General features: G+C 66.6%; 7 protein-coding genes across 7 annotated transcripts; 4 read left to right on the top strand and 3 right to left on the bottom strand.

The window, feature by feature from the left end:
* Window positions 1-564: 564 nt before the first annotated feature.
* EMIHUDRAFT_232632 (hypothetical protein) lies at window positions 565-2,086 on the top strand (the record flags this gene model as incomplete). Its single annotated transcript, XM_005783010.1, has 4 exons — window positions 565-1,074; window positions 1,265-1,435; window positions 1,611-1,816; window positions 1,888-2,086. 4 exons carry the CDS (start codon window positions 565-567, stop codon window positions 2,084-2,086), a joined length of 1,086 nt encoding a protein of 361 aa, XP_005783067.1.
* Window positions 2,087-7,165: 5,079 nt separating this feature from the next.
* EMIHUDRAFT_456508 (hypothetical protein) lies at window positions 7,166-10,351 on the top strand (the record flags this gene model as incomplete). The annotated part of the gene is made up of 7 exons (XM_005783009.1): window positions 7,166-7,378; window positions 7,542-7,916; window positions 8,094-9,378; window positions 9,452-9,603; window positions 9,677-9,754; window positions 9,848-9,950; window positions 10,028-10,351. The coding sequence occupies 7 exons, from the start codon at window positions 7,166-7,168 to the stop codon at window positions 10,138-10,140; spliced, it is 2,319 nt and encodes a 772-aa protein (XP_005783066.1). The 3' UTR covers window positions 10,141-10,351.
* A 606-nt stretch (window positions 10,352-10,957) lies between these two features.
* Window positions 10,958-13,674, bottom strand: EMIHUDRAFT_72565 (hypothetical protein; the record flags this gene model as incomplete). The annotated part of the gene is made up of 8 exons (XM_005783008.1): window positions 10,958-11,332; window positions 11,492-11,650; window positions 11,714-11,966; window positions 12,037-12,182; window positions 12,260-12,325; window positions 12,893-13,004; window positions 13,075-13,208; window positions 13,474-13,674. Coding segments are annotated over 8 exons (1,446 nt in total), but the record flags the coding sequence as incomplete, so codon positions are not given.
* A 1,769-nt stretch (window positions 13,675-15,443) lies between these two features.
* On the bottom strand, window positions 15,444-17,015 carry EMIHUDRAFT_113169 (hypothetical protein; the record flags this gene model as incomplete). The annotated part of the gene is made up of 1 exon (XM_005783007.1): window positions 15,444-17,015. The coding sequence occupies one exon, from the start codon at window positions 17,013-17,015 to the stop codon at window positions 15,444-15,446; it is 1,572 nt and encodes a 523-aa protein (XP_005783064.1).
* Window positions 17,016-17,668: 653 nt separating this feature from the next.
* Window positions 17,669-19,350, top strand: EMIHUDRAFT_72578 (hypothetical protein; the record flags this gene model as incomplete). The annotated part of the gene is made up of 4 exons (XM_005783006.1): window positions 17,669-17,797; window positions 17,871-18,107; window positions 18,145-18,378; window positions 18,457-19,350. 4 exons carry the CDS (start codon window positions 17,669-17,671, stop codon window positions 19,348-19,350), a joined length of 1,494 nt encoding a protein of 497 aa, XP_005783063.1.
* A 1,518-nt stretch (window positions 19,351-20,868) lies between these two features.
* On the top strand, window positions 20,869-21,477 carry EMIHUDRAFT_113167 (hypothetical protein; the record flags this gene model as incomplete). The annotated part of the gene is made up of 2 exons (XM_005783005.1): window positions 20,869-21,120; window positions 21,229-21,477. The coding sequence occupies 2 exons, from the start codon at window positions 20,869-20,871 to the stop codon at window positions 21,475-21,477; spliced, it is 501 nt and encodes a 166-aa protein (XP_005783062.1).
* Window positions 21,478-22,050: 573 nt separating this feature from the next.
* Window positions 22,051-22,684, bottom strand: EMIHUDRAFT_232622 (hypothetical protein; the record flags this gene model as incomplete). The annotated part of the gene is made up of 3 exons (XM_005783004.1): window positions 22,051-22,125; window positions 22,253-22,325; window positions 22,386-22,684. 3 exons carry the CDS (start codon window positions 22,682-22,684, stop codon window positions 22,051-22,053), a joined length of 447 nt encoding a protein of 148 aa, XP_005783061.1.
* Window positions 22,685-25,082: the final 2,398 nt, after the last annotated feature.

Genomic DNA, 25,082 nt, shown 5'->3' with positions numbered 1-25,082 from the left:
CATAAGATAAGGCCGCCTCGAATGTGCATAGAGGTGGTCATTGAGAGGGGAGTCCTAGAGAGTGAGTGAGTGAGTACACACACACACTCGGAGTCCTAGAGACTGAGGGAGTTGAGGTTATTTTGTATGTCTGTGTTGCGAAGCGAAAAAGAATTTTTCGATTCGCCGCACGACACTGGGCACGGGACTGGCGCGCACTGGCACTAACACAGCTCTGTGTCTTGGTTTGCCAACAACATACCTTAAACACAGGTACACCACGGGAGCCGCCTAAGCGACTCCTGCGAGGACGGCGAGGCACTTATGCACTCGACCCCCGTCGCCGCAAGCTCATTCACAATCTGCTCTGCGATGCGGTGTGAAGAACGCCTGGATGCGCCCTCTGTTCGTTGCGAGCACGATTCGCGCATTCCTCAGAAGCCGTCGCGGCCCCCACCACAGGAGCAGTCACACCACTCCCACTCCGGCGCCCACCCCACCCCACCCACTGAGGCGTCGACCGCTGCCACCGCCGCCGTCCGACGCAAAATGGCGCCTGCTCTCTCTCCGCTTGTGCGCTCGCTCATGCGGACCGCGCTCTCCGTCTACCGCGCGCTCGCGCTCTGGGTCTTGTGGGTCCGGCGGCTGCTCGCCGGCGGCGGTGGCACCTCCACACTTGCCGAGCAGCGGGTCGCCAGCGGCCAAGCTTGGGACGAGTTTTGCGACACACTCAAGGCCGCCGGCGCGACGCTCGTGGCGCCGGGCGCGCCGCAGGATCCGCTCAATCAGGCTGAGGGCTACCGCTACCTCTCCCGACTTCTCCGCGCCGGCCTCGAAAACTTTATCGAGTGCGCCGACCCGGAGGGCGCGCCGCAGCTGTGCGCGATCGCGAACGGCAGCCGCGCGGCGCGCATCTGCATCGGCTCCGACAACCCGGACAACCTCTACGAGAACGCGACGCTCGACGGCTCGCTCGAGTACGTCGTGACCGGCACGCGTGGCACGGTCGGCTACCTGGGCTTCGGCACGCAGTCCGGCCAATACGGCGGCAAGGGCGGCTTGCGCACGGTGGACTACCTCGAGGCGGAGCAGCTCGTCTACGACGATGCCGCGGCGGGCGGCCCCAGCGGCGGCGAGCGCGGCTTCACCATCCTCCTCTCGGCGACGCGCCCCGCCGACGCTCCCAACTGGCCGCAGCTCCTGCCACAGCCTCGAGCGGCGATGGTCAGTCGTGACCACAGACTCGTGATCGCGTAGGCTGCAGCTCGTGCCGGAGCCTCGAGAGGCGATGTTCATCGTGCGGCAGACGTTTGGGATCCGAGCGTCGGAGCAGCCCGCCCGGCTCTCGATTGCGCGGCGCCACGGCGCGGGCGAGCCGTCATCGCGTGGCGGCGGCGGCGGCGGACCGACGCCGCTCAGCGCGGCCAAGCTGGACGAGGGCCTGCAGGCGACTGCGGTGCTCGTCGCCGGCGCGTCGGCGATGTTTGCCAAGTGGGCGGCCGGCTTCCAGCAGCACACGAACCAGCTTCCCCTCTTCGACCAGCGGAGGTCGAACGAGGCAGGGTGACTCCCCACATGCCCGGCGCTGTTCATGAGTCGATGCTGCTGACTGCTACTCATTGTGCGACAAGGCGGGCGGCGACCCGAACATCCGGTACTACCACTCGTACTGGCGACTGCCGCCCGGCTTCGTGCTGCGCGTCACCGCGCGTCCGCCGGCGTGCCGCTGCTGGAACTTCCAGCTCAATAACCACTGGATGGAGAGCCTCGACTACCGCCACCACCCCGTGCACACCAACTCGACGCTCGCGCGGCCCGACGCGTCCGACCCGTCGCTGTACACGCGCGGCTCGTCTTGCAGGGGAAGGGAAGGGCACGTCCATGACACGTCCTGCACGCGTGCCGCAGGTACACGCTGCTCGTCTCGCACGCCGACCCGAACGCCGACGGCACTTTCCGTGGCAACTTCATCAGCACCGTCGGCCACCAGCAGGGCACGATGTGCTTCCGATGGGTCGGCGTCGCCCCGCACGCCGACGGCGACGCGCTGCCGCACCCGAAGGCAGACCTCATCCCGCTCGACCAGCTCATGCGCGGCGGCGTCTGAAGAGCGAACCTTGCTCAAGTGCGGCGTGGTCTGGGCGCTCGTTCGTATGAAACGAACGAACCTCTACCGTAATCTATTCAGGTCGGCCCCCTGTTCAACCAACGATCTGTCAGTCTCGTACGTGAGTTCGTCTGTGAGTACCTCCACTGCGATATATCCCTATCTCTGTGTGTAAAATAATCACACGGGTCGCGCAAGCAACGCGACGTTTCTGCGTGGTGAATTGCTCTCGATACCGTGCCTACGCCTTTGCCGGTGGCACGAGCGGCGCGCTAAGGTCGGGCGAGAGCACTTTGCCCCAGTTGGGCGGCGGCGAGATGCCTAAACTCGGGGCAATCGCATGTGAACAGACGCCGTTCTCAGGGCTCGCCGTCTTGGGCGGCGACGCGGTGCAGTTGTCGTGGAGCAGCAGCGCGAGGAAGAGCATGGCGGCCACTGGGGCAAAGAGCCAGACGTCGGTCTTGTGGTACGTGTAGGCGCCGCAGCCGCTCCCCACGACCATGCCAAGAAAGATGATCCCCGACTGGACGAAGCCCGTCTTGTCAGCAAGCTTCAGGCTGCCGAGCCCCTTGTCCGTCACCTTGATAGGGCCAGGATCTGAAGGCTCAGATGGCCACGCGCTCGTCCGTTCTGGGCTTATCTCGGCTCTACACCTTCCACAATATCTTGGTCATCTTGTGCAGGTGGCCCGTCGCAGCGAACGTCACCGCCTTGAGCCGCGACCCGTCCGATGTGGGTCCGCACATAAAGTGGACCGCACCGAGCGAGCACGAGACAAAGAGCACGCTCCAGCGCGCCTGTGGGGAGGATGCAGCTTCAGGCAAGGCTCCACCCATGCTCCGCCTCGGGAGACTCTCCAGCCCGCCCAGTGGTTCTCGTTCTGAGAGTGCTTCTCGACCGGCCCCCAGCCCAGGTCGCCACACGAGTACGGGATCAAATCGCCCATGAGCACCATCGCAGACAGCAACGGCGCCGCCCACGTCGCCGACTTTGCCGGATAGCGGTGCTCAAAGGCGCAGTAGGCAAAGGCGCCGAGGCACGAGATGACAATGACAGAGCAGCGAAAGTAGAACTCCTCCCAATCCATTAGCCGCACGAGCTCCTGCGGCGGCGGGACATGGCGTGTAGAGCCTCCGTGTCGCGGGTGCGACTCTCTGGAAGAGGCGTGGACGTTGCGTGTGGGTGTGGGTACGACGGAGCACACGCAGGTCCTCGGGCATCTCAGCCATGTGTAAAGTCAGTCTCTGATTCGATCCTTGGAGTGCTCCGGCACGTCGTTGTCAACAGGGTCGATCAGGTGGTGCAGTGTTCGTCCCAAGAAGACCACGTTGCCGGTCTGCGGCGGCAGCAGGGTATCGAGGACACTCAGCGGCCCACGAGTCTCGCCGCGGGAAAGAGGTTGGCTAGGCGGAGGGGGAAGCCGGCCTGCGTAGCTGGAAAGACGTCAAAGCGGATGAAACAGACGACATCAACGTACCTACATGCGTTTTGCGTCTTCGAGACTGCCGCTAGAGTTGCTGGCCAAAAAGAGCGGTGGGCGGCATCGGCGTCACCCTCCGAGTACGGCGAGGAGAAAGGAGACCAGCGTCTTCCACTTCGCCTCGTCGAGCGTGCTCTTTACCGCGGCCATCGATTTGCGCGCCGCCGACGTGCCTGCGCCCATGCTGTTGCGAGACTTCGGGTCGTAGTCTAGGGCTCCGCGTCGTCGATCTCCTGCGTGCGTCCCCGCTTGTGTCGTCCTCCCGTCAATCCCCCCCTTGGGGCCGTCGGGTGCACCGCCCCGACCCCACCTCGCGTCCGCCGTCGCCCGGGTCCACCCTCGGGTCCGCCGCCGGGCCGCCCCCCGAGGCCGGGTCCGCTGCCTCGTGCCATGGAGACGGAGGGGTCAGGAGCGGATGATGCGGCAGCGGGAATGGACGGAGTTGTGAGGAAGTCGGACTTCGCAAATGCAAAGGTAGTGGACGGCATGTCAAGCAATAGCGCCGCGGCACGTCAGCGCCGCACCGCCAAGCTCCGAGCCGAGTACGGAGAGATACCCCTCACCTTCTACCTGACACTTGCCATCACGAACCTTGACGAGGCCACCTTTGAGCAAGTCAAGCTCGCGGCCGGCGACAGCTTTGGTTATGAGGAGGAGAAGGTCTCGACGGCCTACCTACCGCGCCTCGCGGGCTTCATTGCCTCCAAGGTTCTGAGCCCCGAGACGATGACGGAGCAGGTCTCGGACGAACTGGCGCGGCAGCTGCCTGACAAGCTCAAGGACTTTGGCATCGAAATGCACATGAAGACCGTCTTCTGTCATGGCTGCATTGCCGTCGTCGAGTGCTTAGCCTGCGACGTTGCACTCAAGAAGCTCATTGAGCTCGCCGGCGCGCAGAGAAAGTGCTGCAAGGACGCACCTGTGCTTAAGTGCATCCTTAAGTGCCTACAATGCTGCGGGTTCGACGACGACGTCGAGGCGCTGATCGTGCGCCCGCGTGCGGTGGAGAAGGTGTGTCTTGCAAGAGGCAGCTGCCCATGCCACCCTCCTTTCACATCTCCCGCTTGTGACAGGTCATGGTGATGCTCGAGTCCGAGCTGCCGCCCTACCTCCAAACCGAGCACGGCATCCAGTGCGAGGTGATGGCGCTGCACGCGGAGGACTTTGGCCCTGCATTCTTTAGCATCCTGGAGCGGTTGCACCTCCACGGCTGCTCGGAGCATGCTGTAGAGGATCAGCCGGGGGTCGAACTCGGGGTGGAGGAAAAGTAGCAGAGGACTTGAGCATGCGCGTGTGTGTGGCATGGCCAGGGGCGCAGCAGCTGGGCGCGGTGCCTCGCGCCGACAATAGTTCACTCTCTACAGTCACCAAGAGCGCGTTGGGGGCGACTAGATTGGCTCGGATTCTTGGTCTAGGTTGCCACTTTTGTATGGTGTACAGTGCTCCGCACCTCCTCTCCCCGGCGCACACACACGTGTGCGTTCACAAACGCGACAGCGTGGGCGGCATCCCCCACGCCTCCAGCTTCTTGTCAAAGCGCCTTATCGACGGCGGCCTGCACCTGGGGGGGAGGGGGCGCGGGAGGGGGGGGGGGGGGCACCACACGAGTTTCGCGGCCGCATGGGGGACGTGTCGTGGACGCGAGCGGCTTGCGCGCCTCCTCCTTGCTCTTTGCGGCGCGTGTCTCGTCGCCGAGCGTGTCCTCGGGCGCCTGATCAACGAGTGCGTGCTTAGTGGGGCGGAGTGCGCGTGTCTCGTCGCCGAGTGCCCTGCTCGGGCGCCACGAAGGGCAGCGCCGCAGCAACCCCCTCCTCGAGCCGCGCCTGGCCGTGTCGTGGACACGTCATGGACATATCAAGGAGTGTGGAGACCCCCTCCTCTATGGCCGGGGCCTTTGTCAGGACGGTGGTGCCGCGCGAGGTGAAGTGCCACGGCTCGTCGCACTCCTCGATGTACGTCGCCTGTTCTCAGAGCTGCTGCCTGTGAGCAGCGTCTCTCTCAGCACGGCGCGTCGCACTCCTAGAGAGGCGGACCTCAGCGGCGGTGCGGAAGCCGGAGATGGCGCGTGGGACGGGCACACCTCCACCCTCCATCCCTCGCACTCCGCCCGCCGGCCGCTTGTCCATCGGACCGACCTTGCCGTCGCCTGCAGGGGGGAGGGGTTCAGGGTTCAGAAGAAGCTTCCTCCAGAGACAGCCTCGCAGAGGCGAGCTCCGCCGCTTGTGTACCGGCCCCGTCCCTTGCCACTCGCCCCTACTGCTACTCCTACACACTCTTGCCGCTGCGCAGCCCGCACGGCCTCGCATCGCGTTGTGCTCTCGGCGAATCTGGGCGAATCTCACCGTCTGCAGCTCCAAAGGGCTTCCCCTCGCGTGGGTCTCCCCAGATCGGCTCGAGCGGTACCGCGTCCTTCTCCGCACCCTCCACGATTGCCCACTCGTCCCGCTCCCACGCTGGCTCCCACGCCGCCATCATCGTCACGGTGCCTAGGACAGGCTCCAGGAAGGGTCAGAGGAGAGATCCTCTGGCTGGCTCCCACGCGGCGAATGGTGGCGGGGCCCCCGCGGCCGCGGGACGCGGTGACGGCCTTCTCCTCCGCCGCCTTCTCCGTCGCCACAAACTCCTTCAGCGCCTCGTCCGCCTCTGAAGGCAGGCCCTCTATCGCCGCCGCAAAGCCGACGCTCAGCTCGCTCGGCGCTGGCGCGGCGGCCGGGAGGTCGGCAGCATCGTTGAGTTCGGCGCACGCGTCGCGCAGCGCGTACTGCCGGCCGAGCTCTGCGTCCACCGCGTTGGTCCACATCGACAGGAATTTTGCCAGCCACGGCAGATCCCTGCGGAGAGAGCGGGGCGGCGCTCAAGCCGCAATGTGACAAACGAGTGAAGCGTGGGTGAGAGCCGACGGGTTGTTGCGCTCGTCGAGCGAAGGGCGTCGCGAGTGCCATTGCTCGAGCGACGCCGCGGCAACGGTGAGTGCAGTGAAGTGGGTGGCGGCGCTCGCCAGATCGTCCGAAAGCTGCCGTTGCGAGGCATGACGGGCTCGTCGGTGTTGCGAAAGGCCGTCATGGCCGGAAAGGCACGCGTCGGAGGCGACCGAGGCTGCAGGTGGAGACCGCTCGCCGCGGCGACGGTCACGGCGATGAAGGTGAGATGCATCCTGTATAACATAGGAGGTGCCACCGTGGTGTCCAGGTCAAAAAGAAAACATGCGACGCTTCTTCCTCACGCGCGCGAACGCGATGCCACCTTCATTTATTTTCTAGCGGTGTGGTCTGTGGGTGCCGAGGGAAATAAGAACTTACGGCCGCCGCGACTCGCCCAACCATCGCCGCTCGTTGCGTCCGCTCTCGTCGGGCCGTTGCGGCTCGCCGTGCCAGCCTCCCGCCTCGCCCAGATTGAACCTGGGCTGTGTCGAGGGGGAACGGCCACCGTGGCGCTTTGGTTGGCCGACCGAGAATCGACGGAAGGTCAGGTAGGTATGACGTATGCTTTGTTCCCCCAAATTCTCTTTCTCGTTACAGTTTGAGAAAAGCGCCCGCCACCACTCTCCGGTTCCGTCGGGGCTGCTCGCCAACGTCGTGCCGCCCGTGAGTTCACTCACCATGATAGACAGCCTCATCGATTCCTCCGACTTTCAAGACACGGCGAGGCGGTTTTCCGCCTTTGCGTCGCGAGCGCAGCGGCAGCTCGTTGCCGCCGCCTCATCCGGTGGAGGGCAGGCCAGCGGGCCGACAGAGGAGGAGCTGGCTGCGCAGCTTCATGCGCATCTCGCCTCGCTCCCCGCAGCCGACGCAGAGCACGCGTCCTACAGCCTTGTGGCCAAGCTACATGAGAGGGCGTGGCTAGAGGCGGCCAGTTGCCCATGCCTCTCCCGCCCCAGCCATCTCGGCTTGATGTTTTGCCCTCCCTGGGCATTCACACGTTTCCCATCCTCCACGGAGCGATGTGGAGCCCGAGGCGTCTTCCGACTCCTTCTAGGCGGGGCAAGCACAGGACAGAGAAGAATGCGGCAGCAGAGGCGATGGCCTCCTGACAGAGGCAAAGGTCTCCGAGGGCGTGGCCGCCCTAGCCGAGCGGCTGGGCGAGCTGGCACGCCGAGCGGCGGCGGACCCGGTGCTCCTGCACGAGCTGAATGAGGCGTGCAGCGACGGTGTCGCCCTTACGACGAAGCAGGGCGGGCGAGAGATATGCACGGAGTGCGAGGGTCGCGCCTCGTCCTCATCGTCCTCGTCGGACTGCGCGGTCGACTTCCTTGGCCTGGGGGATTGCAACCTCGACGGCGGCGCCCTCCTCGCCGAGCTCGGCGACCTGCCGCCGCTGACAGAGCTGCCTGCCGTGCTTGAGGCACTACGCGTGTGCGAGCCAGAGGCGCGCGGCGAGAGGCCTTGCCCGCCATGCCACTTGTAGACGCGATCTATGCACTCGCCCAGTGGCTCAGCAATATGCTCGCCCTCTTCCACGCCCGCCGCTCAAACGACCGACCCGCTGCCTGACGCGCGTCCTGACGCGCGTCCGCGACACGTACCGCAGGAGCTGCCGGCTGTGTGGGCGAGACTCTCGCCATTTCCGCCGGCCGACCTCGCAGAGAGCGACGCGTGGGAGGCGGTCCTGAGTAGAGGCGAGTCGATGGCCACGCAGCGCGGGTGGCTAGAGGTCACAGCGGCCGCTGCGTTGCCCGCGGGCGCAAAGTACGCGGGGTCAGGCGAGCCGCGCGCCACGGCCCTGCTGCTGCTCACTCTGCTCTGTGCGGACGCGCAAGCAGGCCTCCTCCTCCGCCGGCGGCTGGGACTGGTTGCGGCGCTGCGCGCTCCCATGGGATTGGCAGCAAGGCATGCAGATGTGGAGGGGGCAGAGCCGAGCCTTCCCGCTAGTAGCAGCGCGGATAACGGCTCTCCGCCTGGCGCGCGGTTTCTCAACATATTTCATGGCTGGCACGACGGAGACCGCGGCGATAACGGCGTTTCCTCTCCCAGTGGGCAGTATGGCGCTGCAGACGGCGCTCCCCCCGCCGCCTTTGCCGACCTCTCCTCGCCGCCGTGCTGCCTCGACGAGGTCTGCAGGTCCCGGCTCCTCGCGCGACTGCTGCAGTGGGGGGTCCCCTCCGAGTGGGCGCTTGACCACCGCTCGCTCGCCCGCAGCGAGTACTTCCCGCTCCACAGGCCGCCCGCACCAGCGGCGAACCGACCACCGCCGCTCTCCTCCGCTGTCACAACAGCATACCCGCCACGCTCCCCTCTCTTGGCTCCGGTGGCGGCGGCGGCGGCGCTTCTCGAGGGCGGCAGCCTCGACGCCGCAACAGCTGCCCTCCGTGCCGCGTTTGCCGCCGCCGGTGTGCATGCGAATACCACCGGCACCGACTCGCTCTGTGCTAACTCTGCAGAGTCTCTGCCACAGCGACGCGCCGTCGGCCAGCCGATACGACTCTCTCCACCCTCGGAGCCGGTTCCATCGATCGCAGTCGCTGCCAATCGTCTTCCGCCGCATTGGGTGACTGGAGCCGTCCTATTGCTTCGCTACGCCGCGCGCGCGGGCTCGCTGAGCACGGAAGCGGCCGCGCGAGAGGGCGACGGCCTCCCCTCTGGCGCGCATCTAGCCTCCCTCTCTCTCGTCTCGCTCCCGCCGCCAGCGCATCGCCTCTCCTATGCAGGCGAAAGTCTGACAGTGGCCTGCGCTCGCCTGCTTGCCTTTCTTGCCGATCTGAGCTCCATTGTGTGGGACAGCAGCGGAAGCGGCAGCAGCGAAGACACGCCGCTCGACCTGTTTGCAGCCATGGCCTGGACCCTTGGCGGTGACACCGCGGCGAGACGGTCCCTCGGTGCGAGGCAATCAACCCCAATCCCGCGCAGGAGCGCACGCGTGACAGGCTGCCGATCCTCTCACTCGTGCAGGCGACCTGTTCGCATGCCCCGCTGCCCAGCTGGTGTGGCCTGCCGCTTTCGCCACACGGCTGGCTCCGCGCTCGCTCGGCCCGCCTCCGCTTTGCGCTCCGGCGCCGGTGATTGCCCTCGTCGACCGGATCCTGCGGGCAGAGCTTCCTCAGGTGGTGGCCATGGACCCTGCAACGGTCAATCTCGTCCATTACCGACCCGCTCTCTTGTCCGCCCACCTCGCAGGTGGAGTCTGCCTTGCATTCGGCGGGTGTGGCTCCGGCGCTGCTCACTAGTCGTTGGCTCAGCCAGAGCTGGTTGAATGTGCTGCCCTGGCGGTCACTACAGCAGGCGGGGGTGGCGGGAAGACGGCTGAGACCCAGCCCTCCAGATCACGGGGTTCTGCTGCCCTCCCAGGCGTTCGCTCTCCCCCTGCTCGCCGGCCCCAGCTGGTCCGCGTACCTCTGCGTGGCCGCCTGGCGGTTCCTTGAGCCCGAGCTAGCGCGGCGAGCGCCTTGCGGTGCGCTGCAGACACTGTCGGCGGCGCAGCAGCAGTTTGCATCTCAGCCGCTCCTCTCGCATGAATTGTGGGTGTAGGCGATTTGCTCCCCTTTTTGCTGCTTGGTGAGGCGCTGGAAGGCTTCGAGCCCGCAGCCGAGGTTGGTTTCATGACGGAGATCGCGCGGCGATACAGGGAGGACGATGCCTGAGATGGCAGGGCGCGGGGCGGGCGGCTTTTGTGAGCGCCGGGGGAACGTGTGTCTCCCGGGGAACCGACACTCTCCGGAGAGCGCGGTCGACACGCCCGGGGGTCTCGTGCTCGACTCGTGGGTGCGCGCGCGGGGGACGGGGGTCCAGAGGGTCTGTGACTGTGTGTTCCCCACATTGAACATCTTGCTTTTTCGTTTTTGGATCCGATCGAGCATGTGTGGTTCCGTGGAGCAAAGTCCAAAAGCACCAAGCTCCAAGAGGTGACATCGACTGACATGCCAAGGATGAAGAGGAAGCTTGTGCGCGCATTACAGCTTTAGCCGCGTATAGGTAATACTCGTCGTCTTGCAACATGGAGAAGGAGGTGCACAGGTGGAGCGCATGGGTAAGGTAAGGTAAGCTAGGTAAGGTAAACTTCTCGCATGCGCGCGATGCGGCATGGGCCATGGCCAGGTCTCAACTGCTCGCGTTTAATATACAGCCGGAGAACACACATCAGACACTAGTGACGAACGGGGTGTTCTGTTGTGGGGTGTTGACATAGTAGACGCTCTCGCGTGGATGCAACGTGATCACACACACTGAGACACGGTGACGTCATCGTACGGGCGACGCCTCGAGACGAGAGAGTCAAGAGGTGTCGTGACGACAGAGGGAGGAGGGTCGCCCAAGCGCCGGCGGGAGGGGAGGGAGCAGCTAGCCAGCGGCAACCCGCTGGTCGCGCCCCTCTCCCGGAGGGAGGGAGGGAGGGAAAGAGGGAGGGAAAGAGGGGGGGGGGGGGGGAGGCTTGCCGGGGCCTCCTCGGCCCGGGCCTCGTCAGCCGGCAAGGCTCATCCCCTCCCAGAGAGCACTCTGCCAGAAGCCGTGTTCGCCCCGCTTGGCGCCGCGCGCCGCGTAGGCCGCGCTGCGAAGCACGCGCCACATCTCGAGGTTGCCTAAGAGAGTTAGCCGCGAGCCGTGACTCGCCGGCGGTGTTGGCCAGGCCACGCGCAGCTGCTCTAGCTCGCCCGCGAAGAAGCCCGGCTCGTGGTAGGCGACGCCGAGCGGGAAGAGGCGCTTGCACTCTGCCGAGCCGGCGGGGAAGTGCGCCTCGACCACCTCGCGGACCATGTCGCGCGCGAGGCGGAGGTTGTGCCGCGGCAGGCGGGGGAAGAGGTGGTGCTCGATCTGGAACTGGAGGCCGATGTGCACCTGCGGCGCAAGAGGGGGGGGGGGGGGTGGAGTTGCGCCGCTCACAGCCTCTGCCTGGAGCCGGAGGCACGGCGGGGGACCCTGTCGAGCCCACGATCTCGGCTGCATCTCGGCTGCATCTCGGCTGCATCTCGGCTGCATCTCGGCTGCATCTCGGACCCAGTCGAGCCACGGCGGAGTGGCGACGTTCATCGTCGTGCGCATCGTCGTGACGTACCACTCGTCGTCCGCGCCGTTGTACGCGCGGCCCTCGTACGTGTGCATCGACCAGTGCGAGAGGACGATCTGCACGTGCAGGATGCCTGATTCGTCCATGCACTCCTCCTCAGCCGCGGGGTTTGGGCCGAGAGTGCGGTCGGTCTACCTCGGGGCGCCGGCGACTGCGTGCGACAGCATCACCCACCCGACGGACTCGGCCCAGGAGGGCATCGAGAGAGCGGTGCCGAGCACCCACCCAAAGTAGACTGCGATGCCGGCGAGCTCCGTCTTGCGGAAGTGCGTCTTGTCGGGCTGCGTGAGGAGGTAGATCAGCCCCTGTGCGTACAGGTTCCACCGCCCGAGCGCCATCAGCGGGTAGAAGAAGAGGTGCTGGTGCGAGACGAGCCAGTGCGCCGCATCGTCCATGCCGACCCACCTACAACCCCCGCCCAATCTCGCGTCATCTCGGGCCATCTCCGAGCGGCGCGTCGACCGCCCCGACCCACTTTCGGTGGTAGGTGTCCCAGAAGCGCGGCCGGCGGAAGACCTTGTCGGTGATGGCGAGCATCGGCATGTGCTGGATGTTCGGGTCGTGCTCGACGGCGTTGCAGACGACGTGGTGCGTGTTGTGGTCCGACTTCCACCAGCCAACCTAGGGGAGGTGTGCCGCTCGCCGGTGAGGTGGTGACTGTGGTGGCGTGCTGTGGTCTCGCTGTTGCGGCAGCCGACCGACAGGCCCATGAAGGCGGAGAGGAGGGAGCCGACGAGGTGGTCCCGGCGGAAAGAGTGCGTCACCTGCAGGTGTTGCGAGGGAGGTGTTGCGAGGGAGGTGTGCGAGGGAGGTGTTGCGAGGGAGGTGTGCGAGGGAGGTGTTGCGAGGGAGGTGTGCAAGGGAGGTGTGCGGCGGAGGTGTGCGAGGGAGGTGTGCAAGGGAGGTGTGCGAGGGAGGTGTGCGAGGGAGGTGTGCGAGGGAGGTGTGCGAGGGAGGTGTGCGAGGGAGGTGTGCAAGGGAGGTGTGCGAGGGAGGTGTGCGAGGGAGGTGTGCGAGGGAGGTGTGCGAGGGAGGTGTGCAAGGGAGGTGTGCGGCGGAGGTGTGCAAGGGAGGTGTGCGGCGGAGGTGTGCAAGGGAGGTGTGCGAGGGAGGTGTGCGAGGGAGTGGTCGTGTGGCCGAGGCCTCTGGAGAGTCTGGGAGGTGTCTGGGAGTAGCAGCAGATGCCTAGGAGGTGTCTAGGTGTCTGGGAGGTGTGTGGGAGGTGTGTGGGAGGTGTGTGGGAGGTGTGTGGGAGGTGTGAAGGAGGTGTGAAGGAGGTGTGTCTGGGAGGTGTGGAGGAGGTGTGAAGGAGGTGTCTAGGGAGGAGGCACTCCGCTGTGGCCGAGGTCGTGCCCGATGCCCGCGAGCTGCTGCCAGAAGACACCCATCAGCGCCGCGCCGAGCATGTGCGCGCCGCACGAGTCGCAGCCGAGAGAGAGGTACCTGAAGAACAGGAAGTCCTCGGCTCAAGAGAAGGGAAGGCGCGGCGCGCCGCAGCCGAGCGACGGGGCACATCGCGCAGAGCCAGAGCGTGCAGTGCCAGGCGAGCATCTTGAGGTAGAAGCGCGAGTCCGTCTCGAAGAGCCCGCGCCGCAGCAGCTCCTGCCGGATGCGGCGGAAGTCGGCGACGTGCGGCGCGACGACGATCTCGCCTGCGAGGGGAGCTCGGACAAGGGTCGGGGAAGGCGCGGAGGAAGGCGCGGAGGAAGGCGCGGGGAAGGCTCGGAGGAAGGCGCGGGGAAGGCTCGGAGGAAGGCGCGGAGGAAGGCGCGGGGAAGGCGCGGAGGAAGGCGCGGAGGGAGGCATCTCTCTCGGCTGGATCTCGGCTGGATCTCGGCTGGATCTCGGCCCCCTCTCTCTCGCCTGCCGCCATCGTGCCGATCAGGTACGCGGGCAGCATCCTGTCGTAGACGCGCGCGGCGTGGTAGTTCGCGAACACGTCGGTGCAGTCCTTGCCCGCGAGGTTAAGGATAGGGCCGACTCCGCCGGGGTGCGCGTCGATGAAGCGAGACACATCGTACACTCGCTCGTCCACGACGATCCACGCGTCGCCGCGGGAGCAGTGCTTCCCGACCTCGGCCAGCGTGTACTCGCGCAAGGTCGGCTGGCCAGCATGGGCCGGTGGCTGGCCAGCATGGGCCGGCGCTCCGGCCGCTGGCGCGGCGACGGCGGGCGCGGCGGCGGCGGGCGGGGGAGCTGCGGGATCCGAGGCGGGCGCCGGGGGGGCGGCGGGGGCGGGGGCGGGGGCGGGCGTCGGCGGGAGGAAGGAGAGGGAGCGCGGGTTGTCGTCGTTTGTGAAGTCGCGGGAGGCTCCCTCGAGGACGGGCGGCTGCGCGGTCTTTGCGCGCTTGATGTGCACGGCAGCCAGCCTGCGGGCCGGGGGGGAGGGGGGGGGGGGGGGGGTCGGTGTGTCCGCCCGTCAAGGAAGCAGGGACCTGTCCAGTGCGCGCGGCGCCTCGTCACGCCGAGCTCCTCGCGGAGAGTGAGCGAAGGGTCGGCCGGAAGGTCGAACGCTCGCTCCCTCCCCTCCCTCGCCCGGCCGGGCGCGAGCAGCAGCAGCGCTAGAGCCGCGGCGGCGGCGGCCGCGCAGAGCCGCAGCAGCAGCGCGTGCGGAGCCTCGTCAGCGAGGAGGGCGGCATCGGCGCCGGGCGCGCGCGGAGGGGCGTCGAGAGACAGGCACGCGGCAAGGCACGCTAGGGCCCCTGCCGCAGCCGAGCTGGCGACCCGCATCGCCGCATCCCCCTCGGCCCTCGCAGGCTGCTGCGGCGGCACGCGGCGAGCGATGAGGCTCCGCGAGGTGGGCTCGGAGCCGCCCTTGCCCCCCTTCTCGTCCCTCTTCTGCCGCAGCAGCAACTGAGAGAGCAGAAGCGCGCCGACGGCTGACGCGCCCCAGCGCAAGCGCCGCGAGCCAGTCGAGTCGACCTCGGGGAGAGACGACTTCGCGTACGCGCAGCCGAGGCAGGAGAGCAGCAGGAGGGCAGGGAGCCACAAGCGACACGCGTCCGTCGTAGGCCAAAACATAGCCCGATGCACCTGCAGCAAGGAGGATGCGCTTTTGGTGCATGCGCCGCGCGGGCGGGCACTGCGTCGGCGGTCAACGGCTCCCGGACGCTTTTGCACGGCGTGCGCCACGCGGGGGGGGCGGGGTGGATTCGCGCTATCGAGGGGCAAGGCGCACGGCCGCGCACCAGAATCTTCAGGGAAGGGAGCTCTCGGCGACTCCTCTCGTCGAAACGCCGAGTACGCCTGTGTTTCTTTTATTTGGGAACTTGCTTAGTTTGCAAGGGCGGCAACCCGACGAAGGGCGCCTGGGTCTAAATTTAGTGCGGTGCCGGCTCGTGCGACAGCCAGCCGCTCTGGAACAAGGCTCGCGCTCGGCGCGTACGGCCTCAATTCGCGCCATTCTTCTTTCTGCCTAGCCGCCATGGACCGGCTGCACGCGTGCGCGAGCGGTGGACCGTTCGCGACGCTCGACGGCGCCGCCACCAGCTCGCGACGCCTGCGCTCGGCGCCAGGCGCGAGAGCGGCACATATCTCCCTCTCTCGGCGTTGCATCTCGCCGCTTCCGAGGCCCCCACTCGTGCACGCTGATCCGAGGGCGCCGTCCCGCCGCGCAGGCCGTCTCGGTCGCGCTGATTTCCGCCTCGGCCTTCCGCGCGCTCCGCCTCGTCGCTGCTTGCGAGCGCGCGCAGCCCCTGCCCTAGCCGCCGCCGCGGCGCGCCGTCAACCGACGGCCGGTCTCACGGCCGGGCGGCACGGCCTCCGGTGCCGCCGGTCGAAGCGCGCCGCTCGACGCGCCGGTGCTTGCCGTTGCCTCTTGAGAGACGCGTGTCGTGTTTCGCGTGTGGCTCCTCTTTGTTTTTGCACCGTCGGCCCGAATTCTTAAAGCTCGGCGGACTCTTCGCTGGCGTGCGCAAATGCGGCGTCTGCCTCCACGTCAGCGTCCCCTCCCGAAGGAGGCTCGCTACCCTGGTCGTCCTCGCACTCTCCCGACCCGAGTATCAGCAGCCCAGCCGCCTCCCCGGCGGACTGGTCACATTCATCCTCGCCGTCCTCCTCTCCATCCTCGAACGAGGCGGCCCTATCCGCGCCCTCCTCCTCGCCCGAGGCGCGCGCCACGCGCCCGGGGCTCTCCTCTTGCGATGCCTCCTCCTCCTCCTCCTCCTCCTTGCCGCCGTCGCCGACGTCGAGGGTCTCGGAGAGGATCTCGGTCTCGTCCACCGCCGCCATGCCGTCGTCCGTCTGCTGCTCTAGCCGCCGCAAAAGCGTACGGTCCTGCGCCGCCCGCCTCTGCGGATCGGCGAGCTGCGCGAGCCCGCCCTCGCATGCCGGCGCCACCTCGACGCAGCTCCCGATCTGCGACTGTGGCGAGTGCGGCGGCGCCGCGAGCCACGTGAAGGCGAGCAGCGCGCCGCCCGCCGCGCACGCCTGGTTCCGGCGCGCCACGCACTCGAACTCCTCTCGGCGATTAATCCCGCCTCCGGCGCGCGAGAAGGGCTCGCTTCCACTGGCAAAACGCTTCTTGCGCTGCCGAGCTACGGCGGCGGCGCGCCGCACGGCCGGCGGTGCCAGGCGCCACCTGACCTCGCGCGAGATGTGCGCGAGGCGCAGCTGAGCGCGGTGCTGGCTCTGCGAAATCCCCGCCCCTTGCAGGTGGCGCAAGAGCTGCGCGGGGCAGGGCAACGAGAGGTGAGCGTCGTGGTCGCCGTCCAGAGAGAGGTGCGATGGCAGAGCTTTGAGCACGCACCCGCTGCCGACGTCGTCGAGCAGCAGCACGAGGTCCTTGTACTCCACGGGGGGACCGTCGATCAGGTTGCCGCGCGGGTAGCCCTCGGCGCGGAGCAGCTGCACGCCGGCGGGCAGCGGCTCGAGCGCTCCGTCAACCCACCGCGCGAGCAGCTTGGCGGCGTGGGGGAACGTGCGCCACGCCGCCTCGTCGAGCAGATGATCCGAGCGCGCGTTCACCTTACCCTCCTTCTGCGTCGCAGATATGCCGTCCCGCCACGCGCCCGCGTCGGCCGCGAGCGCCATCAGCGGAGCAGCCCCAGTGAATTGCTCCCTGCCGATCGGAGGGTGGAGCTGGATGCGGGGCGGCAGGATAGTATGGCCGAGAGACCACGCGACGAGGTAGAGGGTGCGCGGCGGGCCGCTCTGCCGCAGCGGCAAGCAGCCTTCCACGCCGACGCGATAGACGAGGCCGGTGCGCGAGCCAGAGATCTGCAGCTCGACGAGCGACGAGCGAGCCACGAGGCTGTCGATGGCCTCCTGGCGAGCCGCGCTGTCGGACCCGCTCACTGGAGCGCCGCTCGCCGACGTCAGCAGCAGCAGGAGCACCGCCGAGCGCGGCCGCTCGCCGAGCGCGCCTCCGAGGCCGCCGCGGCAGCCGCGAGCGCGTCGAGGCCGGCTCGTACGCGACGGCGTCGCCCAGCTGGACGGCGCGGACCGGATGGACATCAAGAGCGGGTCGGGAGGAGGGCTCAGTATCGAGAACTGCAGGGCTGCAGCTGGCGAGCTCGGCGCCTATGGGCGTGGCCTGTTCCGACGCTGCACGAGCGGGAAGTGTTTATACTGCATCTTTAGTGCACTTTAGCGCGAATTTAGAGCTCGCCGCCTTCGACGCCGCTGCCGCAGCCCGGTCCGGTCCGCTGCTCGCACCCTCTGCCACCTCCATGCCGTCCACGCAAGACTTCCTCCTCCGCACGGCGGAGCCGCGCGACTTTGCCGCGATGTGCGAGCTGCTCTCGCAGCTGACCGTGCTCGACGGGCCGTGCGGGCCGCCGACGAGAGGCGACTGGGAGCGGATGCTGGCGGGCGCAGCCGCGCGAGAGCAATCCATCGTCGTGGCCGAGGATGCACACAGTGGCGCGCTGCTCGGGACCGCATCGCTCATCGTGGAGCACAAGCTTGTCCGCGGCTGCGGACGCGTGGGCCACGTCGAGGACGTCGTCACGCACGAAAAGGCGCGCGGGCGCGGGGTCGGCCGCGCGCTGCTGGGACGGCTCGCTGAGCTCGCGCGCGAAGCAGGCTGCTACAAGGTGATCCTCGACTGCGCGGACAAGAACGCGGCCTTCTACGAGAAGAGCGGCTACCGGCGCGCCGAGCTTCAGATGCGGCTCGACCTCGGCCCTCCGCAGCGCGGCGCCCGCCCGCCGGCGCCCGCTCCCTCCAAGCGCGTCCTCTCTCTCCTCTCCGCCTCCACCGAGATCGTCTGCCGCCTCGGCTGCGCGCACCTGCTGGTCCGCCGCTCCCGCGGCTGCACCCGTGGGCAAGCTGTTCACAGCGTCTCTTCACGCCTTCTGCCATGTACAGGTCGGCCGCTCGCACGGCTGCGACGACCCTCCGCTCGCGACGGCGCTGCCGGTGGTGACTGCGCCGCGCGTCGACCCAAACGCGCCGTCGCTGCAGCTGGACGAGGCGGTCCGCGCGCAGGCGGCGGCTGGCGGCCCAATCTACCAGATTCGCTCCGAGCTTGTGCGCAGCCTCCGGCCGGACGTCATCGTCACGCAGGAGCAGCTCTTCTCTTCACTTCTCTTCCCTTCTCGCCTCGTCTCTTCTCTTCACTTCCCTTCTCTTCTCGCAGGAGCAATGCCGCATCTGCGCCGTCACTCCGGAGGACGTTGACGCGGCCTGTGTGGCTCTGCCCTCCACGGCACTCGTCACCATCATGCCGGTCACGCTCGACGACGTGCTCGGCGACGTTGTGACCATCGCAGCCGCCCTCGGTGCTCCTGAGCGCGGCCGGCGGCTGGTGGCGCACATGCGCGCGCGGCTCGGTGCCATCGCGCCGCTCGTGCCCGCCGGCGCGCCCGCGCCTCGCGTGGCGCACCTCCGTGGCTCGCGCCTGCGGACATGTCTTGGACATGTGCCGCGGACGTGCCGTGGACATGTCTGCTAGGCGCACCTCGAGTGGCTCGCGCCGCTGATGGGCAGCGGCTACTGGATCGCCGAGTGCGTGCAGGCGGCCGGCTGCTCGATGGTGCACGGCACCAAGGGAGGCCACTCGAGGGTCATCGAGCGCGCGTCGATGCTGGCGGACGCCGACCTGATCCTCCTCGCACCGTGCGGCTTCAGCCTCGAGCGCACGCGCGCCGAGCTCTCCTCGCTCCAACTGCTGCAGTCGGACGAGTGGCGCGCGCTGCCGGCGGTGAGGAGCGGAGCCGTGGCGGTGGCCGACGGCAACCTGTACTTCAACCGCTCGTCGTGCGGCGTCGTCGAGGCGGCGGAGATTGTGGCGGAGGCGGCGCACCCCGAGCTGCGAGGCCTCTTTGGCCACCACGGCAGGCATTGGGTGAGCCTCTCGGAGCTCGACGCCTTCTGCGACCGCGACGGCGCCGCGTCGCCCACCAAGCCCGTGGCGCTGGCCTCCGGCGTTGCGGCGGCTGCGGTGGAGAACGGCGGCGGCGCGGCCAAGCTGCGCGGCACGGACACCGCGACGCCGTCGGCACACGTCGACGCCCAGCTCGAGGCGCTGAGCGACGGCGACTTCGCCAGCGCCTTCGCCCTCAACTCGGCCGCCAATCGCGCGCGGCTGAGCGGCGCCGCCAACTTTGAGGCCATCGTCAAGGGCTCGCCGAGCTTCAGCGTTCTGCTGCACTCTTCGACGGTTTGTGTCGTGCAGTGCGAAGACGGCGAGGGCAGCGCGGCCGCCGCGGCCGTGCGCGTGCAGGCGACGGCGGCGGCTGACACCGCCGCCGCTGCGAACATCGCGGATGAGGTCCGTTTCGTCTTCGACCTGAGCCGCAGCGGCGCCGGCAGGTGGGAGACCGACGGCGTGCGTATAGAGTGCTGATGTACGAGTCACTCGAGAGTATGAGTACACACACGTGTGAGCGGCGAGTCCGTTTTGCGTGAGCTCCTACGTTTCCCTGATAAGGTGGGGAGCTTGTTCGGCGCGCGCGCCGCGCGGCCGGCGCGCGCCGCGCCGTCGTGGGGGGGTTCGGACACGCTGGAAACCACACCAACACACACACAGCCCGCGCCCCCCGGCCCCGCCGCGTATTGTTTGGGGCTACTCATAAAGCCGCGTGTCGGGAATTTGCCCCCCCCCCCCGGCCGCGCCGCGACGCCCGCGTGTCGGACTCGGAGTCCGGTCTCCGGAGACCGGACCCTCGAGGCAGGCGGCATCAAAGTCGGCCGCGCCTCACGCGCCACGGCCACAGTCCAGCACATCCTGCCGCGCGCTACACCGGCTCTCGAGTGTCGCAGCCGCGCGACGCGACGCGCGCTTCACCCCTCGACGACTCCTCTCGCGTTGCGAGATGCGAGTCGCCGAGTCTGGAGACCGGACGCTCGGCGTGCCCCATTTCTTCTTTCTGTTTTTGGCCTGTGGGCAAGTGGGCACCGGCAGTTTTTTTTAGAGAGCCGGCGTCCTCGATAGTCATATATTCGATTATGGAAAAGTCAACACCTCGTGATAAGCGAGAGAACTGCCGCACCAGCACTGTCAGTGCCAGTGCGCGCCACAGTGCGCGCCAGTTGTCATGAAACTGCGAAATGCGAAAAGGTAAGAGATAAACGTGACAAAGTATCGGCAAGCCAAACTAGAGGCAGACACCTGGTGCGTTACACCTGGTTACCTTAGCCACGGTCGTCGCTGGTCTGCCCGGTCTCCGAGTCTAGGTCCTTGCCCGAACGAGTTCGAGGGTGGATGGAGGACATTTTCTTGCAGTAACTGCTGCCGTGGGGGGTATTTGTTGACGCCGCTTACACAAAATTGCTGGCCAGAGAAGTAGATGCAATATCGTAACACTTCACATAGAAGTTTGCCGTCTGCTCGTTATCGACTATCTTGGCTTGAAGAGAAGTAGCCCATGCAGGGAAAAGGTCCCCTGCACTAGCTCCAAACGCGCAGTCAGCTTTGTCTTCTTTGAACACGAGGTTGACAGTGGTGTCACCCACAGACGGTACATTCAGGGCAACTTTGAAGCCTTTTGCCTGACCCTGGTCCAACTCAGTGCTGCCGGTAATGGCTGTACCATCAAAGTTCGTGATTGAGATAGAACCCATTTCGCATTTGGGTGGTTGCAACCATCAATCCCTTACCATCAATCCCACGGCAAGGGAAATCGAGATAGGACCATGGCTCGCCTCTGGCACAGGTACCTGAACCGCCGAAAGTGCACCTACTGTTGGTGTCGCGATGGAGCATTTGACAAAAAACAATTTTTTGGCCGTTAGGAAAATTCAGACTCAGTCTTTCTCTGTAACCACCCTCGAATGATTCTGCGAATTTGCAGGCCCCGCCCGCCGCCGCTGTACTTGTAAACTTGACATCTACCTGTAGTGGTGGTGAGTGATGTGGCAAAAAATGATGATGACGTCGCTTGCTCTTGCTGGCCTGCTCACCGGCGCGTCGGCGTTCTCGTCATTGACGGGATGCACTGGCGCTGACTTGGCGAACACAGCCGAAGAGTTCCTCCTCGCCGTGGATTGGGGCAACGGTTGGGGCTCCGTTAAGCACATCGTGACCGACTCCGCCCCGTTCTTCGGCCAGGCCAATTCGTTTTTGCCGTACAATACGGTCGAGGACTACGCCACGTGGGTGGAAGAGCTCGTTGCTGTGAGCCGCGGCAGCCACGCACTGTAGTCGAAAGTCGATAATCGCCCATGCGCACTCCGACCAGCGAATCCCGACAGGAACTCAGACATGAGATGCTCGTGCGAACAGGTGATGCCGGGCGCCAAGGACACAGATTGGACGATCGCCGTTAACGAAGCCAAGAGCGAGGTGCTCATCTACGCCACCTGGGAGGGCTGCCACACCGCAGCTCTCGAAGGCTACCCAGACCCGCCCACCGGCAAGTGCACCAGCACCAACTTTGTGTACAAGATCCACTTCAACGGCGCGTGCATGATCGACGGACTCCACAAGGTGTGGAACGATGGCTGGTCGCTGGCCGAGTTGGGATGGGCGTGAATGGATCGCCAAAAGAGCATGGCAGAAACATCTGCGTGCACCGAGCTTTGCGAGTGTCCTCGGTCCTGCATGCTACTCTGTCTCGGCTGTGCTGGCTCTGTGTCGGCTCTGTGTGTCGGCTTATACCTAAAGGTCAAGGTTGAGCTGTCTCGCTGCTGGCTCTGTGTGTTGGCTCTGTCGGCTTTGTACCTTTTAGCTTTTTCGTTCACGAGCGACCCCAAACAGCGTGGAGCACCGAATCCAGCAAACCTCAAACGGTTTAAGGTGCCTCGGGCCAGTTGGGGGGGCAAACCCAGCCCGCCCCCTAGCGCCCCAGGTAAGGCCCAGGTGTGGCCTAGGGCATCAGAAGGGACCAAGAGAGTCCAGTCTGAGCCATAGAGCCCATGTCTTTGCCCCCGAAGGTCGCGTTCAAATGCCTGGAACGGACGTTACAGTGGTGTCCGGCCGGCGCGATCACCGAGCTGTGACGCTCAGGGAAGCCGGTTGAGGTACTGGTTTCTTTGCCCAGGCCTGGCCTACAACCCGTGCTGGATCAGCTGAGCAAGGTTTGGGGAGAACCCCCCATTCAGATCTTCAGATATTTTGACCAAAATCACCCCGTTTTTGACCAAAATCACCCTCGATTCCTGTTTGTTGAATGTTGAAGCCCTCTTCGATGACGTGTGAGTGTTAGATTTGTTTGGTATTGCTAAAAATCTCTCTCTCTCAAAAAAAAACACTTCGATGCAGTTGCAGGAGTGATAACCCATCGAGGTGGGAGCCGCCTGCGGCATACTGAATCCTCCACCAGTGGCGCAAGCCCGCTCGTCCCGACGCTCGAGCGACTCGTCCACCTTCCCAGCCACACCCTGCACAGCAGCATGGCCATCCTCCTCCTCCCCTCCTCCTCCTCACTGTAGTTGTCCCACCCGTCGTCGGAGTCGTCGCCACGGCGCTCGAAGCGGCAGCAGAGCTCCTCTTCCTCTGCTTCCTCTGCTAGCAGCTGCGCCAGCACTGCCTCCCACTCAGGGTCGGCAGCAGAGCCAGCATCGCTTTGAGCAGAGCAGCGCATTGCCACGTCCTCGTCGCAGAGCTCCACCACGGCGAGAGACGTGGTGACAGTGGCGACCGACGTGCCAGTGGCGCGGCTGGCATCGCCAGCAGCGAGGCCGCCAGCATCGCCGCCGCGCACCGCGGCGTGGGGCGCAGCAGCGTGCCGTTCGGCCATCGTGTTACAACATCAGAACTGCTTTTCACAGCCTTGTTATTGAGAAGAAAATTCGCCGTCAACGATTGGGGTAGGGGCCCCAACTCGTGTGAGGCTACTACTTTATCGCAGGTACTCACTGAGGAGCGTCTTCTCATATGAAGGGTCTTCATCCCTCCTGCCAGTCTTCACGGATTTTTCTCCGTGAACACTCAGGACGCGACGTACGTCCAAGCACGTTCCGCGTGCCTCGTGGCCGCGCTCTTTGCGTGCTGCTCCTGCAGCTCTCTCGCTGCTCTTCCTGGCCCCGCGCCGTGCCAGCTCTGTGGCCGCGCCAGGCTCTGCGACCGCGCCAGCACTCTGGCTGCGCCGGTTCTTCGCTTTCTGGTGCAGATTCTGCTGCTGCGCCTTTTTCTGCTGTTGCCAGACTGCTGGCGGGCAGCAGCGCACGATGGACAGTGGCTGCATCCGTTACGCCTGCAGCAGCCGTGACGTCTCTCACCTCCTGCCTCGGCGGCCTCGACCACTCGGTGGCCCGCAGCGGTGGCTCACCGCTCTGGCTTGACTGCTGGCTCAGCTCCACGGTTGGCGTGCTGTGGTCTCTCATCCATGACCGTCACCTTCTGCGGCCCAGCTTTCTGGCATCAATGGGCCCAGGCAGACCCACTGGGTAGGCCTCCTCCCCAGGCAGCCACTGGGACCTGTCGACAGCCCACGGCCCGCTCGTGCGGCGTGGCGTCTAAGTCGCACATCCTTCTGGGCCTTAGCCCACTCTGCTGCCTGTCGGCAGCTTGGCGTTGCGAGCAGCTCTCTGCTATCGCATCGTCTTCTCTCTTTGGTTCTCAGACCCTCCCGCCCCTCTGGCGGCGTGGCGTTGCTACCAGCCCTCTGCTGTCGCATCGTCTTCTCCCTTTGGTTCTCAGACCCTCCCGCCCCTCTGGCGGCGTGGCGTTGCGACCAGCCCTCTGATGTCGCATCGTCTTCTCTCTCGACGGCGTGAGCCTCGTCTCGCTCTTCGTCTACTCGAGCCTCGTCTCGTGTGCCGCCTCGTGGGCGGCGTGGCGTGGCGGGCGGCTGTCTCTGCCGCCGCCTCGAGTGAGCCTCGTCTCGCTCTTCGTCTACTCGAGCCTCGTCTCGTGTGCCGCCTCGTGGGCGGCGTGGCGTGGCGGGCGGCTGTCTCTGCCGCCGCCTCGAGTGCGCCTCGTCTCGCTCTTTGTCTACTCGAGCCTCGTCTCGTGTGCCGCCTCGTGGGCGGGGTGGCGAGCGGGCGGCTGTCTCTGCCTCCGCCTCGAGTGCGCCTCGTCTCGCTCTTTGTCTACTCGAGCCTCGTCTCGTGTGCCGCCTCGTGGGCGGCGTGGCGGGCGGCTGTCTCTGCCGCCGCCTCGAGTGCGCCTCGTCTCGCTCTTCGTCTACTCGAGCCTCGTCTCGTGTGCCGCCTCGTGGGCGGCGTGGCGGGCGGGCGGCTGTCTCTGCCGCCGCCTCGAGTGAGCCTCGTCTCGCTCTTCGCCTACTCGAGCCTCGTCTCGTGTGCCGCCTCGTGGGCGGCGTGGCGGGCGGGCGGCTGCCTCTGCCGCCGCCTCGAGTGAGCCTCGTCTCGCTCTTCGTCTACTCGAGCCTCGTCTCGTGTGCCGCCTCGTGGGCGGCGTGGCGGGCGGGCGGCTGTCTCTGTCGCCGCCTCGAGTGAGCCTCGTCTCGCTCCTCGTCTACTCGAGCCTCGTCTCGTGTGCCGCCTCGTGGGCGGCGTGGCGGGCGGGCGGCTGTCTCTGCCGCCGCCTCGAGTGAGCCTCGTCTCGCTCCTCGTCTACTCGAGCCTCGTCTCGTGTGCCGCCTCGTGGGCGGCGTGGCGTGGCGGGCGGCTGTCTCTGCCGCCGCCTCGAGTGAGCCTCGTCTCGCTCTTCGTCTACTCAAGCCTCGTCTCGTGTGCCGCCTCGTGGGCGGCGGGGCGTGGCGGGCGGCTGTCTCTGCCGCCGCCTCGAGTGAGCCTCGTCTCGCTCCTCGTCTACTCGAGCCTCGCCTCGTGTGCCGCCTCGTCTGCGGCGTGGCGGGCGGTCGGCTGCATCGACTGTCACCCCGCCCGAGTGCGTCTCGTCTCGCTCACCCTCTACTCGAGCCTCGACTCGTGTGCCGCCTCGTCAGCGGCGTGGCGGGCGGTCGGCTGCATCAGCTGTCGCCCCGCCCGAGTGCGTCTCGTCTCGCTCACCCTCTACTCGAGCCTCGACTCGTGTGCCGCCTCGTCTGCGGCGTGGCGGGCGGTAGGCTGCATCAGCTGTCGCCCCGCCCGAGTGCGTCTCGTCTCGCTACTCGAGCCTCGACTCGTGCGCCGCCTCGTCTGCGGCGTGACGTGCGGTCGGCTGCATCAGCTGTCGCCCCGCCCGAGTGCGTCTCGTCTCGCCCACTCTCCACTCGAGCCTCGACTCGT

The sequence above is a fragment of the Emiliania huxleyi genome (assembly GCF_000372725.1).
Source record: "Emiliania huxleyi CCMP1516 chromosome Unknown EMIHUscaffold_183, whole genome shotgun sequence".
NCBI lineage: Eukaryota > Haptophyta > Isochrysidales > Noelaerhabdaceae > Emiliania > Emiliania huxleyi.
Note: the sequence above shows the minus strand (reverse complement) of the source record. Positions and strands in the feature narration are given on the sequence as shown.